This window comes from Lepisma saccharinum, chromosome 21 (assembly GCF_977018435.1).
Source record: "Lepisma saccharinum chromosome 21, izLepSacc3.1, whole genome shotgun sequence".
Taxonomy (NCBI): Eukaryota; Metazoa; Arthropoda; class Insecta; order Zygentoma; family Lepismatidae; genus Lepisma; species Lepisma saccharinum.
The window spans coordinates 18,800,772-18,828,215 of NC_139249.1; the positions used below are offsets into that span (position 1 = coordinate 18,800,772).

At 37.1% G+C, this 27,444-nt stretch overlaps 1 protein-coding gene across 3 annotated transcripts in view; it reads right to left on the reverse strand.

The window, feature by feature from the left end:
• Nucleotides 1-27,444, reverse strand: part of LOC146004335 (fibroblast growth factor receptor 4-like) — a 173,119-nt gene that overhangs the window by 35,611 nt on the left and 110,064 nt on the right. Inside the window, exons 10-12 of one of the 3 annotated variants that reach the window (XM_083143119.1) lie at nt 24,819-25,000; nt 18,817-18,955; nt 980-1,097 (exon numbers count right to left, since the gene is read on the reverse strand). In XM_083143119.1, coding sequence (XP_082999245.1) covers nt 980-1,097; nt 18,817-18,955; nt 24,819-25,000 — 439 coding nt within the window. Of the gene's footprint in view, nt 1-979; nt 1,098-18,816; nt 18,956-24,812; nt 25,001-26,573; nt 26,759-27,444 lie in introns of all 3 variants that reach the window. The other 2 variants (XM_083143117.1, XM_083143118.1) reach the window with 2 other exon arrangements.

Below are 27,444 nucleotides of genomic sequence, written 5' to 3' on the forward strand. Positions count from 1 at the left end.
TAGAGATATGCTTCTCTGGTTCTCACATGGTGATATGTAATCTAGTCCTTGAAGGGCCATGTCACATGCTAAAAGATACTCATGAAGTAAAGGGCAGTGGCCAGTTACCAAAAAATATTCTCATAAAAGGGCATAAAAGTTGCCTTCCAGAGATCTTGCTGTGATTTATTGGTGCAGCCAGTAACATCTATTCCATCATAGTTGTTAAGTTGAAGATGCAACAAATACAAAAGATAAAACATTCTATTCCAGGCAGGAGTCCTTTGAGACTTCGTTCACACTTTTTACGCACCACCGAGAACTCCGATTGTACAGGGTGGCACACATTGAATCTTTCAATTTGAGTTGGCAACACTGTCAGAATGCACATGAGCATGTGTGGCACACATACATCTGTGGAGAATTAGGAGTTCGGCAATTAGCATATAATGGAGCCTTGGCCGGTGTAGACGCGGGTTGCGGTCCAAGCAGTCAACGGACACTTTGGCAGAAGAATGAAGATCTCAAAGCACCTGTTCCAGTTACTGACAGTATTCCGAGGTGGGTTAAACAGTGGAGAGCCACAGGCATGTGCCACGAAATATGTGCTATTTCACAGAAGCCTTCCCGCATTGCCTCGAAGAGTGCATGCAAGCAGAAGGAGGACATTTAGATATCGTTATTTTCAATGTGCACTGTCCATATTATACACTGTATTAATAACCATATAAGGTTACTACAAGCAGTCGCTGTCTTTCCGTTGTCATTTGAAGTTGGTAGATATGATATACACCACCTTGTATTAGTGTGTGTGTGTGCAAAATCTGTGTCACTGTCATCATCAATATTGAACCCAACAAAATATCTGTACACATGCAAATACTCTTAGTGGAGTGGTACTTGTGCATTCATTCAATACATCTGCATTTGTGGTGAACAGAAAACAACTGGAAAATTATCTGACATGTATAAACATTCCATCACCAGAACAGAAACTTACCTATTGAGTTTCTGAAGTACGCAGAACAGTACAATACCGCCAATAACCACAAAAGAGCTGAAGACTCCAATCACAATTAAATTTACAGTCTTTGGTGGCTTCGGACCTTCGGGTAATTCTGTTACGAGAAAAGAAAAAACGAATCATCAGGATTATAAAGTAAAAAAGTAGTCATGTATCATGTAAAAAAGAGATGGTACGGGCTGATATGCTTGGAAAATTGCTAATAATTTTACCAATCCAATATTTCTATGAATAACATGTCATTAAGGGCTAAATTCCACCATTTTGTTAATGTTTTTATAGAGGTACAATTCATGTACCATGGTTTTCTAATACATAACTTCACTGAATTTTTGTAATATGCTAGTGAACTGATAGAACAATTGGTTATCAGTATAGTAAATTTTAGGAATGGGACAGATTAATCGATATTCTATATAAGCTTTTCTGCACACTACTTCAATAAAATTGGCAATAGTTTTAACGATTCCTTATATCTATGTAGCATGTTATTTAGTGCACAATTAGAGTATTTTTTAAAATAATTTCTTCAATAAATATAAGGGCATCATTCATATACATATATATGATTCTGTTGAAAATCAATGGTATCATTGCCACCCAAAAGTGTCCGTGACTGTACATATGTAGTTCTTTTCTAAGGAAAAACCACTGCAGTAGGATGATGTAATATAAGTTACAGGCGTTGGTAAATACTACATCAGAACTTTCCTTTGTATGGGTAAAAATTTTGCTCCAGCCCATCCCTCAGGCACAAAGACATTCATTTTCCCAATTTTATTTTGTGGGGTGACACAAATTTGCTTTTACTCATTGACTTAGTTCCCTTGTGATACTGCATTATTACATTAAACCTTATTTCAATCAGGAACTGAAGTTATACAAACACACACACACACACACAGTGTCCACAAATTATCTTTATTATTTTGCACATTAATTACAAACACCCTACGTTCATAGTATTTGCTGTATAATATACAGTATGTATATCAAAGTTTTAATGAGCATTGCCGTTGTTTGTTTCTGGTGCACCACTGACATAGCAGGGTGTGTTGTATGAAAAAGTAGTCTCTGCTCTGCAAGAGAAAGCGCAGTTCGTCGCTTGGTTCATCTCATACACAAATGCAGTGTCATTTCTTGAGTTTGGAGAGGATATTTCTGGTATCACTGGCAGGGTTTTTGCATACAAAGTCTGGAAATGTTGCTGTGTTTATGTATCAGATTTTGTTTCAATGAACCAAGTGAGAAACTGCGCTTTCTCTTGGGGAGACCGCTTTTTCATACAACACAGCCTGCTACATTAGTGGGGCACCAGAAACAAACAATGGCCATGTCAATTAAAACTGATATTTACAGTATATTATACAGGAAATACCATGAACATACATTATAGTGCCCGTGATTAATGTACAAAGTTATAAAGACAATTTGTGGACACCCTGTATAATTAGTGTTCGACCATTAGCTAAAATCAGATGCTATTAGTAAAAGCTTCAGGAAAGATTTTTATAGGGTGTCCGCCAAAAGTAATGTCAGATTTCAGTAGAAAAATTAAAATAAAATGCCTATGCAAATGCAAGAAAAAACTTTCATCCTCAAAACATAATAAAATTATCTTGCTATTTGACACATACAGGAGATATACTCAACCAGGACTCAAACCTCCGGCATACTATGACACTGCTCTACCAAGTCAGCCCTGATTTTGCACAGATAAAGCAGGGTAAAACAGCAAAAGAGAGAAATCAGGTGAAAAAAGGGATAGGGCAAGGGCACAGTTTGTCAGAGATTCAGGTTCGATTCCTGGTTGAGTCTGCACTTTTCATTCCAAGCTACCATTGGGAGCTCTAAGCTGCAAATGGTTGATTTCCTGGTGATACTAGTCCTTGGGTATGTGAAGAATTCCTTGACTCTTGCCTTGAAATGTTCTTGAGTTCCCATGGAGAAGGTAGTCTGAAGAGCACAAGGTCTGGAGAGTATGCTGGATGCTTTCAGCATTTCACCTGGGTTAAACAGGTTGTGTGGGATAGTGCTTTGCCCTGCTGCAGCAGAACTCATCATCTGTTGGTCACTTTCAGGACAAATTTGTATAACTAAACTCATTTGTATGACCCCCCTATGTACTTTCATGTTGTAATGCAGTGGACTGAAAAAACTGTTATGTGCCAGGCTACCAACAATAAAAGTCTTTCTTTGAATTATCCTTCAGAATTACTTCATTTAAGATCTAATTTGGTTATTAGTAGGGTTGACCAATACCACTTTCCCATAGTGATACAGATTCCCACCAATACCGATGCTTGACAATTGTAACAATTATAAGATGTTCAAAATATTGATTAATACTAGGGCAAGTCAAAAATTATCCACGCTTTCACCATAACTTTCTTAAGGTTGGCCACACTGCCTTCAGCGCTCGTGTGCTGAAAGATGGTACTCTTGTGGCCGAGGTTTTTTTCTTAATCGCTCAATTTTTCTTTATTTTGTTACAGAGTAAACATGCCCACTCCACTGGCAGTTTGCACCAAGAGTAAACAGAGATCAGTGATCTAAAGCTTGTCGTGGATGATTTCGCACACAGAACCATAACTAAGAATGGCATGTTGAGAATTTTCAAAATGGGAGAGGGTTATGTATATTTTATTTAGTAGTTGGTCCTCATTTTACCTTCTTATCATCCACTTGACGTTCTCTTTTTTTTAGGAATACTGGGCCGAAGGGGGCTATATCCACCACCAACTCTTCACCCCTTTGGGCATGCCACTGATGACTAAATTGCAAAAACATGCCACCTCATCGACTGCCACCCTGTGACCCGTCGGTTCGTCAGAATCATCTCTCGAGCTTGTTGAATCTTCCCGTCAGTGGTGGAGGTTGATGGGCATCCTGCTCCCACTTCATGCTTCACACTTGTCCGGTCATTTTTAAACCTCTCGATCCACTCATACACACTTCTACGTGGTAGAGCACTGTCCCCGTATTGTACTGAAAGCCTGCAATGAATTTCAGGCCAGAGAAACAGATCACTGACCTCTGTTGTTCCTTGGTGCACACTGCCAGCAGAGCCACCCTGTTTACTATGCAGAGCCACCCTGTTTACTATGCAGAGCCACCCTGTTTACTATGCAGAGCCACCCTGTTTACTATGTTACAAAAGAAAGAAAAAAGTAATTGATTAATATGAAACCTCGGCCATGTATCCACAAGAGTACCACCTTTCAGCACACGAGTGCTGAAGACAGTGTGGCCAACCTTAAGAAAGTTATGGTGAAAGTGCAGATAATTTTTGACTTCCCCTCGTATTAGTGGGTGAATATTCCATTCCAATTATAAGCAACTATTTACGAGAGTTTTGTTTTAAAATATTGAAAAATTACAACAGGATATAAAAATACCTGTTATGTAATTACAAAATACAGTTTTTTCACATAATAATTGGTACGAAATCAATCAAAATTCCAAAATCTGCATAACTTCTAGGATAATTAGACTCTGTGAAAGTGTGGTGTGTCATATTTGCAGACCCTGCAAACAATGGAAACGCCAGAAAAGTATTGGTTGGTATCGATGAATAAAATCCAACCTTTACAATGGTACTGGCCGATACTGATATATCAGCATTGGTATTGGCTGAACCCTACTTATTAGAAATTACAGTCGAACCAGCTATGTATATATTACGCCAAGCTTGAGCATCTTGCTTGAACTTGTGAAGGCGGATGATCAATGTGTTGATGGGGGAGTGTGTATGTGAGGGAGTTGCATTGGAAGGGAGGAAGGGTAGATGCTGTCTATCACAAGAACCACCACCAATTTCTTCTGCCATTATTACAATGCCACACTACACTGCTACTCGTGTATCAGATGACGAGATGAAAACATCAACGAAGCTTCCTGCGTTTCTCCCTACTTTCCACCACTCTTGGCAATGCTACAGTACCACTGCTTGCTCTGCAGTTTACATATGAATATGAGAGAGCTTTTACAAATATGGTGGTTGACCAAGCCTGTGTTACTTTTGGTTCTGCTCAATCTTGGAATTGACAAAGCAATGGCCTCTATCAAAAGGTCTCAACACTACACCTAAGTCCAACAAAGTTAACACTGAAGATTAGGTACACATGGGAGATGTACTACGTAGATATTTTCAGCGAAAAATGCAGGCTCGACCAGGACTCGAACCCAGATCTCTGGCATACCGTGCCAATGCTCTACCACTGAGCTACCGAGGAGGAGGAACCAGGCAACATCAAAGTCTACAGTGTTTCAAAGGCAGCAGATTCCATTGCGGTAGCACTGGCAGAGATTATTCCACGCAGGTAAAACAGCGACAGCGAAAAATCAAGCGAGGCCAGGTCAGCTCAGTAGCTCAGTGGCAGAGCATTGGCACGGTATGCCAGAGACCCAGGTTCAAGTCCTGGTCGAGCCTGCATTTTTCGCTGAAAATATCAAAGTTAACACTGTTTAGAACAATTGTCTAGAGATTTTCAATCCTGATTATTTTTTTTTTATTTTATTTTTTTTTTTTTTAATAATAATAATAATAATATCAGTTATTCTTCAGATAGCAAGTCATTTTGCTATACAAGGCCCAAGGTTCTGCAGAGTTTTGGGGTGATATTGGACGTCTGCCCTATTTCAGCAGGCTTTCTTTTGTTTTGAAAATTTCTCTGATTTGAAAAACTGCTACGAAATTTCCAATTATGAAAAAATACATCTAGGTTACATTTCTTTCTAGAACATTCAATCACTATTTCATGTGATTTTCTTTTACAATTGTCAAGATATCTGTGATAGTTGATTGATTGATTTTGTTTATTTCATTTTGCTTTTCTGCAACTTTTGGTTAATTGTGAAGATGAAGATGGGTGATGATATGATAAAATTGATGAAGGGATACTCACAAAGAACACCATACCAATGTCCAAGCTAGGATTCAGACCTGGGACCCTGGCATCGTAGCATGCAGTGATAGAACAGCCACAGAGGTCGGGATCTATGATAGTTTCGTGATACCACAGGCCCAATTTCTCTATTGCAGATACCAAGACACGAACACAAGCAAACTATGCCAAGATTCACATGCTCTACAAGGAAGTCTTGAGCAGATATAATTTTCAGAATTTGTAACATCATACTGATTTTTCAAAATCAGAAATTTTCCAAAAACTTTTTACTGAAACAAGAAAAAGGTCCTGTGACAGAAATCTGAAACATACACAAATATATTTTACAGTATCACACCTTTATTGCTTCACAAAAATTTTACTGAACAAACTTGCTATGAAAAATATGTCTAATTTTCTTTTCAAACTATTGTTATAATCTATACATGGAATTATAAATCACAACACATGTTGTGCAACTTGTCTCCCTTTCCCTGTGGTCCCAGCTACAACACGAGGGAGAAATACAGTGAAAAGTCTGAAATGTATTCGGGAGTCCACTTTGCCACAGAGAGCTTATACCAAGAGTATTTTAACAATAAACCATGTGCTGACAGAGCAACAGGTACATCAACAACACAATCCTATGTTCAATAACACTTTTAACTCTTTCCTTTGGCCCCATAATTACAACCAGATCATGACAATTTTTCATTTGTTTAGAAAAAGACAATTTTTTGGCTTAGTGCGATTTCATCGCTAATATTAGGGAATGGGTAGATTAATCAGTATTGGAGGGCTCCATGTTGCCAAATGATTAGTGCTCTCGCCTTTGGTGCAAGTGGTCCCGGGTTTGATTCCCAGTAGGAACCTCTCCACAATTTTGGCACTGACCCAATGTTGTGAGGACAATTGAGTAGCTACTTGAAAATAAGAAATACCAGACTCTGGTCTCGAAAGCCGGAAAATAGCAGTGATTGGACTTGATATGCTGACCACGTGTCACCCAATGAAAAAGCTGCTCTGGTAGGCCCTGGAGTTTAATAGTTTAGTTTAACCCATCAATAATGACTAATAGGCATATAATTTGATCGGTGAAGTTGTAGGTAATTTTACAGATATGATATTTCTGAAAATAGCCTGTGACGTAGTGTAAAATTCTGACATTTGTTATTACTTGTGATGAACATAAAGGTTTCTTAAAGTAAATACCCAATCATGACGTTTCTTTTCCTTGTGCAAGATCTATTGTAGTCACTTGCTACGTACATTAATTAAACAGGCTAATGAGTCATTCAGGTTTTTCATCAGTACAAATTTCATTATCAGTCCTCCCTGATGTAATCAAGGGGTCCTGGGTTCGATCCTCGGTGGATGTACACAGTGGTTCGGATCCCACTTTAAACTGTAGGTTCAGTCCTGATTAGCCTATCTGTGCATAAAGTGGTCTTAAAACAGCAACTCTACTCTACACTACAGTCCATTCCTATTACATATTATGGCTGATCCCGATAGTATCAACATATTCCATAGTTACTTCTTCACAAGTAGCTTCTCAATTGAACTCGCAATGCCGAGTAAACACGATATCTAGGTCTCCACTTGGGATTAAACTGAAGTCTGCTTGGATCAACAATAATATCTTTAACCAATATTGTAGATATGTATACATCAATGGTAATAAATTTGGCACAGCGAATTGGTTAGCAGCCACACATTTGATACCTGTTGGGGACTTCAAAAATTCCGGTCTTCATCCAGCATCATGGTGTTAGATTGGGTATTACTGGTAAATTGGAAGTAGCCACCATGAAGCACAATGCACAACCACCCTTCAGCCCTCAAAAGGGCTGTTGAACAGTGAAATTTAATTAAATATCTTATTCAACACTTTGAGCCAGAATTTCAAAATTTTGAGTAAAAAGAATTATGAACCTCCACCAAGAAATCAGGTCTCAATATAAAACATACTGTCGTACTGTATATCCACCTAATAATTTGGGCACGAAAATTATTCCAAATTAAATCACTGCATGTAAAATGTATACAATTTCTCTATAGTATAGATACAAGTAATATTTACATATTTTGTAGCACTTCTGTGTTTCTTTCTTTTGTACCGAAACTTTAAAGCACCACGTTTTTTTGGTACAACATTGAATATTATATTTTTAATACAATAACTACATGGTTAATTTTAGTCATTTTCTCAAAATTAAGAAAAAAAAAGTCAGTCAGTCTCTTATTTTCAGCTTGCCTTAAAAAAATCGCCCTCGTCAAACAAATCAAATGTATACTCATTGAAGGACAGATCCTTCTCTACTGTTATTCCAAACATACATATACATAATATACAGAGAAAGGAATGCTAAAAGACTAAATAAATAAGGAAGCCACGAAGCATGAATTTAATCATACCTGAGAGAGGGGCACATCTTTTGTAGAAATGTTACTTGATATGATAAAGCTACTGTGTAAATGAAATGTGCTTCACAAAACTATTACTGTGGGCATTATAGTTATTTGGAAATAATGGAAATGCTGCGTTTATATGTACAGTCACGGGCACTTCTGGGTTGTAACGATCCAACTGAAAGTAAATAAGAGTCGTTACAACCCAGAAGTATCCGTGACTGTACAAGGTGGTTAGAATTAATGCTCCTTTACTCAGAGCACTCTGGTGTCTATTCAAAGCAAAGCATTGCACTGAAACATGGTATAGACAGTATGCAGACCATGGGGAAGTGAATGTGGATGAAAAAAATAGTGCATGTTTTTGACACCAGGTGGAAATGTAGCATTGGAACCTGGTGCAGTGTAGACATCCTGCTGTTGAATCAAATGAGAGCAATCAGTGCTGGAAAAGCAGTTGACCTTTAGGGAAGAATAAGTATCTTTAGAGACCACAGTCTTCATGCAAGATGGAGCATCCCCTCATATTGGTCGACATAGCCAACTTTGGTGATGATCGTTTCATCTTCAGAAGTTTTCCAGATACTTGGCAAACTGTTTTTCAATTTGAACCCGGGTGATTTCTGACCTTGGGTATTCCTGAAAGATCCTGTTTATGGGTGCAGCCTCTCAGAGCTGAAAACCAGCATAACATGGCATGTTATGGAACCCAGTTGGAGAAACTTTCAATGCAGGAAAGAGTAAACATCCAGGACAATTTTAAAGCAATATGCTCAATTGGAAATATGAGAATTGAATGTAATATGGGGGAAAATGTCAAATCTTCGAACATAAAATTGGGCTTCCAATTGGATCTTCCACTATATTATCTTCTGTAAGAATGAAAATTTATCTCCGAAAATTCCAAATATGATATCAATACTGTGTGGTAGTCTCATTGCTAATAAGTGTTATGTAAAATACTGTACCTAGCCAAGGATATTTGGAGGAATTGGTAGGGCATCTGACTACCGCACAGGAGGCCAGGTTCGATTCCCAGAGTGGGGTAATCTATGGTTGGAATATTTCCAGTCTTATCATTGAATAAAGTGACCTTGGGGAGATAAAAGCAGGCAGAGCATGGTGCTGATCACATCACCTCCAAAATGGTTTTGAGATTGAGAATATATGGGGCCCTACCCCCTGCATCCTTTATATCTGCCTTCATGATATTATGCTATATACATGGAGAAGAAGAACTTTACCTTTACCGACGATACTTCAGTCAGACTATAAGGGAATTTTCAGTAATGAAAATTTGTAGTCAAATCAGTTCAATGTCAAGTTAAATATGGTATCCACAGTTTTGTCATACCTGCACAAATCTTATCTACCTACTAGAAAAAAATATCACCTTCTTTCAGAAACTAAGTGGCTTACTTATTTTTACATATGCATACAGAAAAATGCTAGAAAGGAATGTTAGAAAGTATATTTACAGGAAAGAAAAAAGGTACTTATTAAAAAAAACTCAGCAAATATAATGTGACAATTTACTGGGACCCCAACTCACATTATATTCCCTGAATTTTATAAAAAATTTCTCCCCCATTTCTGGTATTCCTTTCTAGGCACGTATACAGTAAAAGCTCATTATATTTGACTGTATGAGACTAGATATTTCTTTGATAAAACAATTCTTGTATCAGCACAATTTCCATCACATCACATATATATATAGTGAGCTAACTGTTTACTTCATTATATACAAAATACAAAAAAAAATACTTAATGTAAGAGTTCATTAGAAGAGAAATCTTTGTACAAACATGCAACACTAAATGGGATTCAGGGCCTTGTGGAAGATTTTACTGAAAGTCATTTTCCAAAATCTTCACTTGTACATGTGAGATCTGATTTGAGGTAACCAGTTTGTGTTTATGGTCACCAATTCAATAATATTATTATTTTGGCTTGAGAACGTCCAACTTAGCTCCCAGACCCCACTTTTTTTTCTTTTTTTTTTTACCTGAAACAGCATTTACATTATGAAATTATGGGTGTTAGTTTGTTTTGCTTTTTCTAATAAGTCACGATTTCACTAAATGTTATTAGTTTGATATGGCGAGTGTTAGAAGGCTCTTGAAGTGAATGATGGATCAGGGTTTCCCAAACGGTATCTGGTGAAGATGATGATGTATGTGATGGGAAGAATGGTAAGGGAATTGTTGCCGAGAGCTCTTCGGATATTTTATTTTGATCTTCTTCTTCCTTCTTTTCTTCTTGATCTTGCGAATCAAATTAAGAACTTTTCTCCTAAGCTCCAACTTCTGATTTTCATTAAAATTCTTGACCGTTGGTACCAAGGACTTGAAAAATGCCTGATCTTCATCCATCTCTTCCGGTTCTGGTGACTTTTCATGGGCGTTTTCAAGAAATGACATTAATTTATCTTCAAATCTCTCTTTCTTTGTGCACTCCGACACTTTCTCTGGCTGAGTCTTGGGTTGTGATGGCATTTCTAATAGACTGTCTGCGTTGGCTGGCACGTTGACGGATGCGGCTAATGCAGCTTCAAGTTCCGGTGAAACCTCACCCCCTTCGCTGTCCAGATATGGCACGTTACTTGACGACAGCTTGCTAAGGAAGCATAACTCCTCAAAATAGATGTAGAGCCTGCGCTTTCTGACGATATATCCAGATTTGATTTCTCGTTCAGTTTTCACATCCTTCACGAAAGAATCCCATATATTTCTGCACTTCGTTACCAATGCTTCCCCTGGAATGACAAACGTAATCTGTTTGTACAAGCCACGTGGGGAAATAAGCTCAGATCATACAATTCATATATTACTTGGTAATTCAATATTTCTTTTTCTCAACAAATAGCAATGCCATCACAAAACCAAGCATCTTGTCTTCACCAAAGAGTGCAATCTTCAAGCATACAACACTCAAAATGTGTAATTAGGTTAGGTTATTTAGTAGCATAGAAAAAGTAGTTCATTCAGCTCATTAAAAAAGTAAATTAATGTATGATTCATCTTCTTTTGTACTTTCTTCATCCACTCTATAATTTATACATATGCAAGAATTTAATTGGAAGTAATGTCCATAGAATATCCATAAAAACTTCTCATATTCTTGTGTATAATGTATTCCCATGCTTGCATTTTGCCTAGACTTTCTCCATATGTGCATTTGCAGAATGTAATATAAAAGGATTTGAAGGTGTAAACACATAAATAATGTTAGTGCTGCTTCAGTTATGAACATTTATAACTCCCAATGCATTGTGATAAGTATTATTAATATCTAAAAAAAATGCTGTTTCATTTAATATAATATCCTAATAGAAAAAACAATGTAACATATTTCAACTGTACTGGCACATGCAAGAGTATGATTTAAAATGTTACATATATATATATATATTATATACCTGTAGTAAATTAAATTTACTTGATTGTGAATTAATGTAATCTGCAGATTAATGAAAATAGTAAAATAGCATACAGCATAACTGTACTTATTGTTATTACGGTCAACCATATCAATAAATTTCATTAAACACTTCACTACTATATACACAGTACAGTGTGTACACAAAAAGTATCATTCTTTACTTTAGAATTGTGACTGAAGAAGCAAATTAGTGAATTATATAGCATATATTGTTACTCTGTTTTGTAACTTACTGTACTTTCCTATTATGATTTATATTTCTTCGTAGGAGCTATACACTTACACCACTTTATTTCTAAGGATACTAAAGATATTGTGTTCCTGGTGTCTTGGCATGAATACTGTGAATCCTTGAGTTATTCAAAATTGGTATTACTAAAGTAGATTTGAGCACAGCCATTCTATCGTGGTTTGTGTAACACAGTGGGGGAAGAGAATGAAGCTGTGGGCATAATGTATGTGTTAAGAAGTCATGAGTATTGGAACACTCATGTTTCAGCATATGTTGCAACGTAAAACTACTACTTGAATAAATTTAAACCTTAGAACACATTTATTTAACCCCAGTCATAAGAATGTACCTTAATATATACTTATAAGAGCAGTGCTTTAATGTTTGATGAATGAATGGATTAATTTTTTTTGGTACACTGACACATGTGGCCATTTTGCACCCTTCAAAATGTATGACAAAAAATCCTCTCATCTGAACTCCTACCTTAAAAGTTATAAAAAGGGGTGTAAAGAGTCCATTTAGAAAAGTTAGAAGTGTAAGGTTGTAAAGAAAAGTTAAAAGTGTAAGGTTGTAAAGACCTGAAGAGAATGTAGGCAACACATTAAAAAGAAACACCTCAGAAATTTCCTCTTCTCAAAAAGTTTAAAGCATATTTTTAAAACACTATCATCATCTGTCAACGTCAATAAACAGTTGGGACATTTCAACCCTAGAACACTATCGTGTTCCGATATTACAGTGTAACGAGCACTACGTACATTTTACGTACATGAAGGAATCTATTTTTAAAATAACCTCTACATCATGAAAACAAAATGACGAAGCTTCATTAACATTATTTTGTTTATTTTCTTATATTGAAATTTTATTCTTCATTTTAAAATGTATAAACATGATTTTATTTAACATAGAATATTTTAAGAAAATGTCTTGACAAGCCTGTACGTACATTAAGAATGAAGGCGAAAAGTTTTTAAAAGTCTTACAAGAAAATAGTGCATGCTTCTAAACTTTTGTTTTCAAAATCTAACTATCCAAATCAAATTTACAAATATCAAAATTACATGAAAGATTTTTCTCGTTTTTACTACAGCTACGTAAAATTGACGTACAGTGCACAACATAACAAACGAAATCAGCGCTTGCACCCTCCTCACCACAGTGCTGCCTCGCATATGACAGAATGCCCTAGGCACTGCTAGGTGGAGGAGGGGCGAGTGTGTGCAAGGTGGGAGGTAGGGGAGGGATTTGCAAAGCATACGTAAATTTTACGTACGGTAGTGTTCTAGTGTTAAGCATATGCAGAGATTATAACAACTCCATTTACCACCTGTTCCAAGGGGCACTGTAATAGGATTACAAGAACTAACTTCAACCAACATGCATATTAAAATGCTGAAGAAAGCAGATTTTTTTTCCGCATCATATGGCTACAATTATCAAAATGAAGCCTTACTGGACAAAAACACTGCATCAATTTCCTTCATATTATAAATAGCAAATAAACATAATATAGTGGAACCACAATTTAACATTTTCCTGCATTATACATTCAATCTTGATGGTTCCAAAATAGTAAAATATTATATTTTTTTCCTTGATTTTACATTTTCCCGCATTTTTAAGTTTTTTGAGATTGGTCCCCCAAAACACGTAAAATCGAGGTTCCATGTATAGTGAAATATAAATTTTCCCAAGGCTTGATAGTGATCTTCAGGGAGAAAAAACCAAGGCATTTTTTTCAATATGTCTCTCTCCCCATTTGAAAATTGAATCCTCTTTGACTTGGATTGTGGTTGTGCAATTATTATATTATTGTGCAATCTCCTATAATAATTAATTCAACACAATTCATCAATATTGGTAAAGTTTCCCGTGCACATAGCACCATGCCATGAAGGCACATTTAGGAGATGTGGGTAGGACCCCACACATTCCCGATCAGCCATTTTGGAGGTGATGTGATCAGCGCCATACTCCAGCTACCTTCGCCCACCAGCGTTGCAACTAGGTGAGGCTGGGTGAGCCCCAGAGCTCATCAATATTATTGATACAAAATTCTGTTCTACAAAATGATGCATTCAAAGTTTATATTTTGCTTTCTTGTTCTTTCATATTTTATAGATTTTCTTTATCGGGAGGACTTCGCTTTTAAAAGTACAAGATTCCCACAGAAGAATAAAAATAGGGATTAAATAAAAGTGTGGGCATTCTGTTTTCTTATGCTTCTGGTGTTCAAGAACTGTTCACGAAGGGTGAAGGAAGCTTTAAAGAACAGACAAATTATGATCGTAACCTGATAACATAACTACTAGTGTATGTGCAGTTTATGGAATAAACATGTAAAAAAATAATGCCATTGAAACGGAAATTATACATACTGAATTCTTTCACCAATTCCAAAAACACATGATAAACCTTTCGATACTTTTCTATTTCAAGATCACTTGAACACTGGAAATATTAGTTAAATAACAAGTAAATAAACTAAGTAATAATCCTGGTAATCTTCATTCTAAATTCTTTGATAAATTTATTATTAAGACAGAAAAACTGTTAGAAAGAAAAAATCAAAATGTAGAAAAATTTATGAATCAAACAAAAGGAGGAAAAAAAGAAAATGAGGTCGTCTGACCTAAGGTGTCAGGCTTTAGGTTTGAGTCATGGGATGCATGATGAACCGAGTCTCCTGAGATTTCGGCCAATATGTGGGACCAGTGGCCACCGGTGATCGTGAGAAAATTGGGGAGCTACAAAGAGTAGCGTAACCTGGTCATGGAACACCTCCAACAACTGGGGCTTTGTAGTGTTGATCGCCTAACCTGGTCATGGAAAACCTCCAACAACTGGGGCTTTGTAGTGTTGATCGCCTAACCTGGTCATGGAAAACCTCCAACAACTGGGGCTTTGTAGTGTTGATCGCCTAACCTGGTCATGGAAAACCTCCAACAACTGGGGCTTTGTAGTGTTGATCGCCTAACCTTGTCATGGAAAACCTCAAAGAACTGGGGCTTTGTAGTGTTGATCGCCTACCCTGGTCATGGAAAACCTCCAACAACTGGGGCTTTGTAGTGTTGATCGCCTAACCTGGTCATGGAAAAACTCCAACAACTGGGGCTTTGTAGTGTTGATCGCCTAACCTGGTCATGGAAAACCTCCAACAACTGGGGCTTTGTAGTGTTGATCGCCTACCCTGGTCATGGAAAACCTCCAACTGGGGCTTTGTAGTGTTGATCGCCTAACCTGGTCATGGAAAACCTCCAACAACTGGGGCTTTGTAGTGTTGATCGCCTACCCTGGTCATGGAAAACCTCCAAGAACTGGGGCTTTGTAGTGTTGATCGCCTACCCTGGTCATGGAAAACCTCCAACAACTGGGGCTTTGTAGTGTTGATCGCCTACCCTGGTCATGGAAAACCTCCAACAACTGGGGCTTTGTAGTGTTGATTGCCTAACCTGGTCATGGAAAACCTCCAACAACTGGGGCTTTGTAGTGTTGATCGCCTAACCTGGTCATGGAAAACCTCCAACAACTGGGGCTTTGTAGTGTTGATCGCCTAACCTGGTCATGAAAAACCTCCAACAACTGGGGTTTTGTAGTGTTGATCGCCTAACCTGGTCATGGAAAACCTCCAACAACTGGGGCTTTGTAGTGTTGATCGCCTAACCTGGTCATGGAAAACCTCCAACAACTGGGGCTTTGTAGTGTTGATCGCCTAACCTGGTCATGGAAAACCTCCAACAACTGGGACTTTGTACTGTTGATCGCCTAACCTGGTCATGGAAAACCTCCAACAACTGGGGCTTTGTAGTGTTGATCGCCTAACCTGGTCATGGAAAACCTCCAACAACTGGGGCTTTGTAGTGTTGATCGCCTAACCTGGTCATGGAAAACCTCCAACAACTGGGGCTTTGTAGTGTTGATTGCCTAACCTGGTCATGGAAAACCTCCAACAACTGGGGCTTTGTAGTGTTGATCGCCTAACCTGGTCATGGAAAACCTCCAACAACTGGGGCTTTGTAGTGTTGATCGCCTAACCTGGTCATGGAAAACCTCCAACAACTGGGGCTTTGTAGTGTTGATCGCCTAACCTGGTCATGGAAAACCTCCAACAACTGGGGCTTTGTAGTGTTGATCGCCTAACCTGGTCATGGAAAACCTCCAACAACTGGGGCTTTGTAGTGTTGATCGCCTAACCTGGTCATGGAAAAAATCCAACAACTGGGGCTTTGTAGTGTTGATCGCCTAACCTGGTCATGGAAAACCTCCAACAACTGGGGCTTTGTAGTGTTGATCGCCTAACCTGGTCATGGAAAACCTCCAACAACTGGGGCTTTGTAGTGTTGATCGCCTAACCTGGTCATGGAAAACCTCCAACAACTGGGGCTTTGTAGTGTTGATCGCCTAACCTGGTCATGGAAAACCTCCCAACAACTGGGGCTTTGTAGCGTTGATCGCCTAACCTGGTCATGGAAAACCTCCAACAACTGGGGCTTTGTAGCGTTGATCGCCTAACCTGGTCATGGAAAACCTCCAACAACTGGGGCTTTGTAGCGTTGATCGCCTAACCTGGTCATGGAAAACCTCCAACAACTGGGGCTTTGTAGGGTTGATCGCCTAACCTGGTCATGGAAAACCTCCAACAACTGGGGCTTTGTAGTGTTGATCGCCTAACCTGGTCATGGAAAACCTCCAACAACTGGGGCTTTGTAGTGTTGATCGCCTAACCTGGTCATGGAAAACCTCCAAGAACTGGGGCTTTGTAGTGTTGATCGCCTACCCTGGTCATGGAAAACCTCCAACAACTGGGGCTTTGTAGTGTTGATCGCCTAACCTGGTCATGGAAAACCTCCAACAACTGGGGCTTTGTAGTGTTGATCGCCTAACCTGGTCATGGAAAACCTCCAACAACTGGGGCTTTGTAGTGTTGATTGCCTAACCTGGTCATGGAAAACCTCCAACAACTGGGGCTTTGTAGTGTTGATCGCCTAACCTGGTCATGGAAAACCTCCAACAACTGGGGCTTTGTAGTGTTGATCGCCTAACCTGGTCATGGAAAAACTCCAACAACTGGGGCTTTGTAGTGTTGATCGCCTAACCTGGTCATGGAAAACCTCCAACAACTGGGGCTTTGTAGTGTTGATCGCCTAACCTGGTCATGGAAAACCTCCAACATCTGGGGCTTTGTAGTGTTGATCGCCTAACCTGGTCATGGAAAACCTGCAAGAACTGGGGCTTTGTAGTGTTGATCACCTAACCTGGTCATGGAAAACCTCCAACAACTGGGGGCTTGTAGTGTTGATCGCATCTGTTAACTGGTGGAACCACAAGAAAAAGAACCCGCACAGACCCGCGACTCCTGTGCATCATACTCCCGCATGGATAGGAGGGACAGAATGGAGGATGCTTCCTTATGACCTGAGTTGAACAGATGGAGGGAAAGGTACACCAAGGATTTTGGCCAAAGATTATTTTGTTTGTGATCGCACTATACTTCTGCCAAGGCATCTTTAACTGTGAGTTCGGCAGTCAGTAGGTAGGTCTTGGCCCTCAAGGGCTGTTGCACCAAGGAGTTATTTTACTATAATGTTGCAATCAAACTTTAGTAAGTATGAATGTGAATTATGGAGCGTTCTGTCTTCCCTTGCACATAGGCAGTCCATGTACGATGAATGGAGCATTACCTTGCCGATTGCAACACTAGTGAATAACAGATCCCTCGACCATTCAATGTTAAACATGATAAACTTTACGAGATTACAAGGAGATATAATGTGTAACTTTAGATAATAAGAAATGCAATTTGGGGGAAAAAGTAAAGATTGTTTTTTCATTTTCTGATGGAAAGATCCTCTGCAATAGTCTCTGATAAGGTACATACACATTTTTTAGCATGTTATGAGCATCACCACATGAATTTGTTTCAAATGAGATCTGACTTTTGTGGACATCCCTCATAAAACATCATCAAACAAGTTGTAAGCCCCCTCCCCCCCTCGCTGCATCAAGTGGATGTTTCAACTTATTTTTGTTGTATTTTCCAAAAACATGTCAAGTAATTGTAATTGCAATTTGCAATTTGCAAACGTTGTACCTGCTACAAATTTACTTCTCTACCATATGCATACCAGTACACTGGGTGTATCCAGTGGTGAAATATTTTCTTCTGTAATTGTGCATTTTTAAGTAAAAGTAAAATAAATGTTACTCCATTTTTAAAATCATTAAAAATAAAGCATTTTCCTGTCTGGAAAAGTGATTTTTGCCTCTTCGGAAATATATTCTTTGTCCTCCTAGAAAATAGCTTGTTTGCTGTCCCATAAAAAAAAAGTCTGGGTTTGCCCATAGGTATCCCTGCAAGAACTGACAACATTGATGGGACATGTGGTGGAAACACATCACTTCACACCTTGTCAAGATTGTGAAGAAGATGAGATCCGAGTTTCTTTAACCTTGTCCACAACTGAAACTTCCCTTTGTCATCTGAAAGTGCAGGGAAAGGGGTAGAACAAGTAAGGTTTTTCTTTTTAAATTGGTCACAAAGAGAGTCGGCACATGGCACTGCATGAGCACATATGGCACAGGGGTGTTGTAAAAATTATCAGTACCAGCACTTCCTTGTCAATAAATTGTGTAATGTCTGTTACCAATGTTTGGTAAATTCACATGACTTCGGCCCAAGAAACTGAACCTCAGGTCAAACTTACAAATGCTCAAGATGTTTACTAGTATATATTTTCCTATTTGTTCAACAACTTTTGCAGAAATCAGTCAAAAGGTAAAGAGCATAAGTTTAAATTGCAGAGAGTAATGAAAATGCAATGAATACTCACCATCGACAACATTCAAGTAGGCACTGCTATGTGAAATCCCCAAAGAGTTTCCAGCGAGGCAGGTGTACCAGCCAGCGTCCTCGTAAGTAACATTGTAGAGTTCCAGGACTTGGGGATCTTTACTACTGTTAGATCCAGCCTATATAGATGAGAGGAAGAGTTGAAAGTATTATTGTTGAACTATCTTCATATTTATGCATAAAAATAACCATCATAATTTTAAACAAGTCTAAAATTGACAATATATTTCAGTAAGGATTTCAGATGAAAGTTTGTTGTATATACGAGTGGTATTCAAACTGTGAGGCGCACGCATATCCCCGAGGAAGGTGCGAGAACTTCCGAAAAAATATTTCTATTTTTCTGAAAGTTTAAAATGTGTTATTAAAAAATACAAATTTATTTTTCTGTATTATTGCAACTCACGTTGGTTGTCTCATCGGTAGTGTTATCTCCCGTGTTTTAAACCGAGACGGAAACTGCACTCGTGCCTTGTAGAAGAAAACAATGCTAATGCTGAAAATCTAATTCATAGTGCCTGTGAACAGAAATTGGCATACCTTTCTGATATTTTCCACAAACTGAATGTTCTGAATGTTAAGACATTCAAAAAGAAACTGCTGCCTTGTAAGAGAAAGATTAATGATAAAAGCGTTGGTGTGCTTTCGTACATTGAGCATGTTGTTAGAAGAAACAGGACTACAATTAAATGAGGAAATCGAAACATTGCTGTATGCCTATTTTTAACTTCCATTATGCAGCTTTCCTTACTGTCCGTACTTATCCTTTTATCTCATGAATATCATATTGCTAAATGAAATGACACCAGATTATAAACATTAAAATAATGAGCACCATTTGTATTAATCACACACATAATTTCATTACTTGTATATGTACTAACAGTAAATAATAAACTCATGAAGAGATTTTGTGTTGATCTTTCATGGTCACGTCACATGTATTTTTTCTATTATTGAGGGAAGGCATGTGCAGATTTTGGCAGCGCAAAAGAAGGCACGACAGCTAGAAGTTTGAAAACCCTTGGTTATACAATATTTATTATGTGATAATTTGATATAATAGAAATAAAACACCAAGTCAAAAACAAAATTCTGACAAAATCAAATTTTCCAGGAAATTCAGATTTAAGACAAATAAATCCCTCTGCCAACTAGAAAAAAGGAAAAAAAACAACAGAAAACTCCTAGTGCATTCCTAAACATATTGCTTTTCAATTTTGAATTCCAAATAATTATGCTCTGAAATGGATTTGCTTCCCATTAAAAACATTGAGATATATAATCAACATTCATCTGGTCCATAATGCAGCCATGGCTATGCTAAACAATGCAATTAAATTAAATAAAAATCTAGTCTGTCATTTAAAAACTGTACAATGCAATAATAATGGCCTAACTCATTTTTCCCCAGTAAAATACCAACCACAGTGGAGCCTCCATTTTACGTTTCAGAGGGGATCAGGCTGAAAAAAATATTTAAAAACTAGAAAATGTAAAATCGAGGAAAATTTTGTAACATTTTGCTATCTTGGGACCATCAAAATTTAATGTGTAATGCAGAAAAATTTTAAATTTAGGAACGTAAAATCCAGGTTCCACTGTACTTTTCACTTCAATCAAATGCATGGCAAGTTGGTAATGTCTAAATTATAAATATCAGAACATAGAGGATGAGTTGAAAACAAGCTACACACTGGCTCTACCTGAGTATTTGCAATCTCAACCGCTTTCAAAACAATATGGTTACAAAATTTGAACATACGGAATCAAAATATGAAACCAATATTAAGTACTATCAATACTTACCTACAACCATTCTGCAGCAAATAAGAGAAATTTAAGATAAAAATTAACAGCAGTAATGATATTTTGATACTTTATCAGTATACATACACAGAAAACAGCACATATAGTTTGTGCATTATTAAGTACAAGAAGAGGCACAAGAAATATAACATGCTTTGATTAACATGGTTAAACCCAATGGTACATGCAAGCATAACCACAGCTTGCAAATATTAAAGCAAAATGTGAAAAGTATTACTTATGTGTGGTTTACAAGTCCTTTATTACTTCTACTTGATATCACGAAATATCGTCCAGAAAATATCGTCCCAGACGATACAATATTTTTTTCCATATCATGATATCAGCGATATATTGTCTCCACAATATATATCACCATATATCATGATGATATATCGCTGACATGATATATATCGCTAAAATATTGTGACAATATATCGCCAACATGATACATATTGCCAATATGATATACAGGGTGTCCGAATTGAAACACCCTAATTTGAAATACTTATATTAAACATAATATACAGGCAAGAATAGTGTGGTAGGTGGTATATGCAGGGTTCCCACACACCTGGAAAACCTTGAAATCTCAGGGAATTTGAAAAAAATACAAATCTCAGGGAAATCTTGTAATTGATTAATGGTTCCCAATGAAGCAAAACTGAGGGATTATAATATGCTCCTGTCTGTGGATAATCCAGGCTGTTGTAGTATTTCTCTTTCAGCAAGGAACTCATAGCTATTTGTTCGTCTGTTCCTTATTTTTAAATGTGATTCCAGGGCTGGTGATCAAGTGAATACCCTCATAAATTTTGCCCTTTTTAAAATTTCATTAGCAGATTTCGATCTTTTACATAACGTAAAATATATTTCAAGATGTGGAAAATGCATAATAAAGATAACCTGATGTCTAAAGTTAACCAGTGTTCATCTGATTTCCCATATTATGGAGTAGTTTAAAGTTTTTTCTTCCTTCTTTTTTTACAAAATAGTAAAAAAATGGAGTGTCCTCTTTAGGGAAATATTTATTCTCTGCCATCTTTGTGTACAATAGTGTTGTTTGTTTTTTTACTGCATTTAGAACAGAATTTTAAAGTTTACTTACTAGTGCCATATATGAATTATGTTCTGTTCATAAATACTTGTTCATATTTTAAGTTTTTGATCATGTTCACCTATTGTTATAGTCATGACATGACATGTGAATTTTTACATGCCTCAAAAGCTCACATATGTGTAAAATTGAATTACTTGTAGGACCTAATGAGTACTAATAATTGTCACTTTATTTTTATATGTTTTAAAAATTCCAATAATTAACTATTATTATACTATAACTTAACTATTATTGTATGCATTACAAATTATCCATTTATAAACATCTATGAAAAGTGTGAAAATATTTCAATGTTCTATTTGTGATATGTTAGAAATTGTTTCAGAGTTGTTTAAAGTTCTAGAAAACTGGTCATCTTTGTTCTTAATTACATGCAAAGAAGTGTAATTTTATTTTATTATTGAACTAGTTTTGTTATTTGCATCAGAAAACAACAGTAATAAAGAAGGTGAGGATGGTATGGCTATGAGGGAATGAAATTATAAAATTATAGTAGTCATTTACTGTGCATTCAATACTCTGCAGTTTTCCAGCTGGTGAAAAGTGAAAATGACAACCAATGCTGAAAAAGCTCAAACTGTGTGGTGGTACACAGAATAATTGCAGTTCAACGATGGTTCGTGCAGAGTATCACAGAGACCCTCCCGATGCCAAGAGAATCAAGGTGTGGAAAGCGGAGACAGGATCTGTCACTAACAGGCATGGTGGTGCCCGATCACGAACCTTCAGAGGAAAACGTTCAGCATATTTGCAGATGCATTTGCACGAAGTCCCAAGAAATCCGTTCGTATGGCGTCACGTGAGATTGCTCTCCCAAAATCCACAGTCCACGGTGTGATTCACAAGTGTCTAAAGCTTTATGCATCACAATTCTGTGTACCACCACAGAGTTTGTGCTTTTTCAGCATTGGTTGTCATTTTCACTTTTCACCAGCTGGAACGATACAAAATAAACAAATCCTTATTTTTCATTACCTATTTAAAATTTCCACAGCTAAGCTACCATATACCACCTACCACACTATTCTTGCCTGTATAGTATGTTTAATATAAGTATTTGAAATTAGGGTGTTTCAATTCGGACACCCTGTATATCACCAAAATATCACGATGATATATCATCTACTTGCAGGGTGTGTGGATGAAATTTTTTCATTATCGCAATATATCGTCTGGATGATATATTGCCCAACACTGGTAGTGACCTATGTTTTGTTTCATGCATGCAAGCAAATGTCTGAATCTTCATGTAAGCATTCCAGATGCAAAAATACCTTTTAGGCCACATATTGACCTTTCACTTGCAACATCGAAGCACGGCTTATTCATAATGCTGAAAAATCACCATGATGGTCCAAATTCTAAAAAAATCATCTGATTTGAATTCCTTGTAGAGCATTCTAGTGAATCCTCATGTACATTGCTTTCACTATTATCTAGATATCATTTCATGGAACCATAAACTATTTTATATCACAAATATCTTGAAAATGTAACAAGCAAACCACAGAAGAATTTGACTGAAAGCTCTTCAATTTGGAATATATGCCAGTCTTTCGAGACAGGAAATTTAGAAACTGACTTTCCTGGTGCAGGTGAAAGTTTCAACGTGACATTAAAAAAAAGAATGTGTAAATTGTCCTACTTTTACAAAATAAAAAACAGGACGTAAGTATAACAAGTACTACAAATGTTACAAAGATGGGAAAGGAAAAAGCATAAATTCAAGAATTAAGGAAGAGGAGTGGATTCGTTAGGTATATAAATATTATGTTACATTATCTGTATGCTTCATGCAAATAGAACAAACAACGATATTAAAAAAAATGTGTTCTTCTAATGACTGAATATTTGTTTTCTTTGGCATTTCAATGTAATGTATCTAGGTAAGATTACACTTAAAGCTCTTTCACAAATTTACCTCCACTTGGAAATTAATTTATAGCCACTACCAGTACAGTAATTTTCATTATTGCACTTGTGTTAATTACAAAATCATGTAATTTTCATTGAACACAAAAAACAAAAACAGGATGGTGCATAAAGGGTGTGGAAGTATGGCTCTACACATTCTTGATCTCAACGATTGTGGTGGTTATGTGATCAGCATCACACACTGGCTGTCATGCTCTAGATCACTGCAGCACATAACTCACTATTTTCATTAACAACTGTACTTGAAATATAAAATTAAAGATCCAAATACTACATTGTGAATTACTACACGCTTACATGTTGTTCACTGAAGAGTGTGCATGATAAAGTTTCAGTGAACTTTAAACCCAATGGCAATTGTGAATTAGGGTTGATACAAGGTAATACTTTTCCAGAGTTGAAGGATTTTGCAGGATTCACAAAACTGCCATGCAATACTTTTGCTAAGTTTAATTTTTGTGCAAGTTATGCAAAATTTGTATTTATTTTTTCATTTATTTTGCACAAGAATTATATATTTTGTGATAAAGTGACAGCAATTGTAATGTTCTGATATAATTCTCTGAATTTTTATAGCCAATGGAGCAATTGTAGGATATAATTGGATTGGAATGCTTATGCATTAATATTGATCAATATTTTGACCAACCTTTGTTATACTGATTTATTTGGTTTATTTTATTTTGCTTTTCTACCACTTTTGGTTAATTGCAAAGATGAGGATGAGTGATGACATGATGAAATTGATGAGGAACACTCACAAAGAACACCCATACCCAGGCTGGGATTCAAACCTGGGAACCCTGGCATTGTAGCACATTGTGCTAACCACTCTGCCACTGAGGCCAGCAGTATCGGTGCGAATCAGGAAGACTTGTCAGCAATGGCATCGGTAAAAAATGGTATTGGATCAACCATAGTGTGAATATACAAACATGCATGCTGTGAACATATCCAGAAATTTAGCACATATTCACATGTCAAGCCAGTTAGCTAAAATGAAACCAAAACAAGGCTTAGTATTTTTAAATCCCCTTAAAAAAAAAAGGAAGTAATGCATTCTTCAGGCTCCATGCATTTCAGGCAGAGCATAGAAAGAAGTCGTGTCTAACCTTCACCTCATTTGTAGGAATATTTAGAACATCCTTAGATGGGTCATTGGGCATTGTTAGCCACTTTTTCCATTCGATATGAGGGTGAAGATCAGAAAGTATCTCGCAATGAAAAGTAGCATTTTGACCCACCACCACGGTTGTGTTTTGAGGAGTTCTTGTGAAGATAGGCCTGTGATTTATGCGCTCTAGAAATAAAACATACAACAAAAATATTAACATATCTATCTGCGGGTAAATAATTTGGCACAAAAAAGAACCATTCAACATGATCATCGCTAGGCAACATATCAATATTTCCTCAAAATAAACATCTTACTAATTTGTCAAGTATGAAGTACAAAAACGCTCCAACACATTTAAATCATTTGTCCAATTCAAGAGAACTTGGTGACAATGGCTCACTATCCGGTCAAAGTAGAAGCATTGAAATTTTGTTGCCTAGAGAATTTGACAAAAAGTACTCAAACCAATGAAATGAATCCAATATCTGCCAATGACAAAATTATTGTCAGGGTTTGATTAAGTTATTACTGATACTGTGTTATTAGAAAAAACTAACGTTGACACTGCAACCTATTGAGAAACTGACCAAGTTTTTGCATGTCTCTTTGTTTTTAACGTGTAGTTGCATCAATGTGCACCGGGGTAGTTTCAGCAAAATAGCAGTTAGTAGTAGTAAGAAGGCATTTTTATTTAGTAAACTGTTGATTAATTGATTTGGTTTATTTTACTTCGCATTTCTGCCACTTTTGGCTAATCGCGAAGATGAGGATGAGTGATGATATGATGAAATTGATTAAGGGACGACCATGCCCCGGCCGAAATTCGAAGCTGAGACGAGATCCCCAGTGTCATAGCGCTGTGCTAACCACTCAGCCACTGAAGCCAGTGCTGTTACAAGCTTATAGGTCGCAGTTTTATTCTGTCTTATTCATCTGTTAACTTAGAGATAATAGTTCATATTTTTATAGCGTTGTTATTTTCAGCTATTTCTGAGCGTATTTCTTAAAGTCAACATTTTGACCTAGTTTCACAGAACTTTCCTAGGTCAGAAACATCAAGATAGACTATCTCTCAGATAGGCTAACTGCGACTGGACATACAATCTAAAGTGCTATCCAAACTACTGTACAGTGTGCTCAACCAGGGATCGAACATGGGTCCCACTGATTACAAGGTTGGCATCAGGGAGAGCGGTAGATATTTCCATATGTCTAGATAACACACTCTGTGTATGCGTGTGTGATGAAAAATTAAGACTTTATTTTCCAGATGGATAATAATTATTAATTTAGTGGCTTGGAAACTGCGTACAAAGGCACTGTAAGAAATTAAATATTCTCTTTATACAGCAACTTGCACAGATGCAATTCAACCAGTAATACATTTTTCAATGGGTTCTCTTCTGCAATGGAACTTTTCATTCTTTTACAAAAGTGGAAATGTACGCGAGTTTCCAAATCATAAAAAATAGGTGAATTATTATTATTACAAATTTAATAGCCACAGAGGCCATGCGATCTTCCAAGACAGTTTCTTATCAATGTAATAAAAAAGGCAGACAAAGATTCACTTCAGCTGTTTTCAGTAATTGCCAAAAACACAGTTTTTGGTAAATATACTAAGCTGGAGACCACCACCAGTGGAAATTCGAAAACCAGAGTCCACCACCAGTGGAAATTCGAAGCCAGAGTCCACTAACAGTGGAAATTCGAAGCCAGAGTCCACCACCAATGGAACTTTGAAAGTATATCTCACCTGATGCAGGAGGGTTCCGTTTGGATATGGATCCTCAGAGTCGGGAAAAAAGTTCATTTTCATCCACTGGATGTATGGCTCATTGTCAGAAACAATTTTGCATTCAAACGTTACATTGTTTCCTTGTAAAACTGTTGCATTTCTAGGGTAACCAGTTGTAATCCATGGTTTGTGAGGGAATCTTTCTGCAGAACACATTAATACAAAAAATACCATGAAATTTTCTACTCACTCCTTCCTAAGTAACCTTACAGTAAAAGTAAGTCCTTTACTAACATATGAAAGTCTCACTTAAACAATATTTTAAGATTCCAGACAAGGAATACATAAAATAAAAAATAATTCCTTTCTAATGGTGTCCACTGCTCGTTGCAATTGGAAGATTTCACACTGAAGAGACAAACAACATACAGGGTGATTCAAAAGTTGCCACACATAGGATACATACCATACAAAGCATTTTTGTGGTTACACAACATGTTCAATAAGACTCCTGTTGTTGTGAATGCACATGTCAATGCATTTCACCCATTCAGCTTACACAGGAAAACAAATGTGTGTATCCAATCATACATTCTACCTGAAAGAAAGAATAGTGAATGTGCTATGTATGTATGGCGACTTTTAATCACCCTGTACAACACATATCACTTGAAAACAAACCAATCAAAAGCAACATTTTAGGTCGTACTGGCACGACATGCTGTATAAGCCTATTTTCAAATGGTGAAGTCAATTGATGTGGTACATGTTGCCTGTCACTTCAATGTAAAACCTCCCTTATATTTCTTAACAAAAAAATATACATTTGATGGTGAAGCCAATAAAAAGCACAAAGTCTGAGAAAAATTATAGGGCAAATTGTATACAG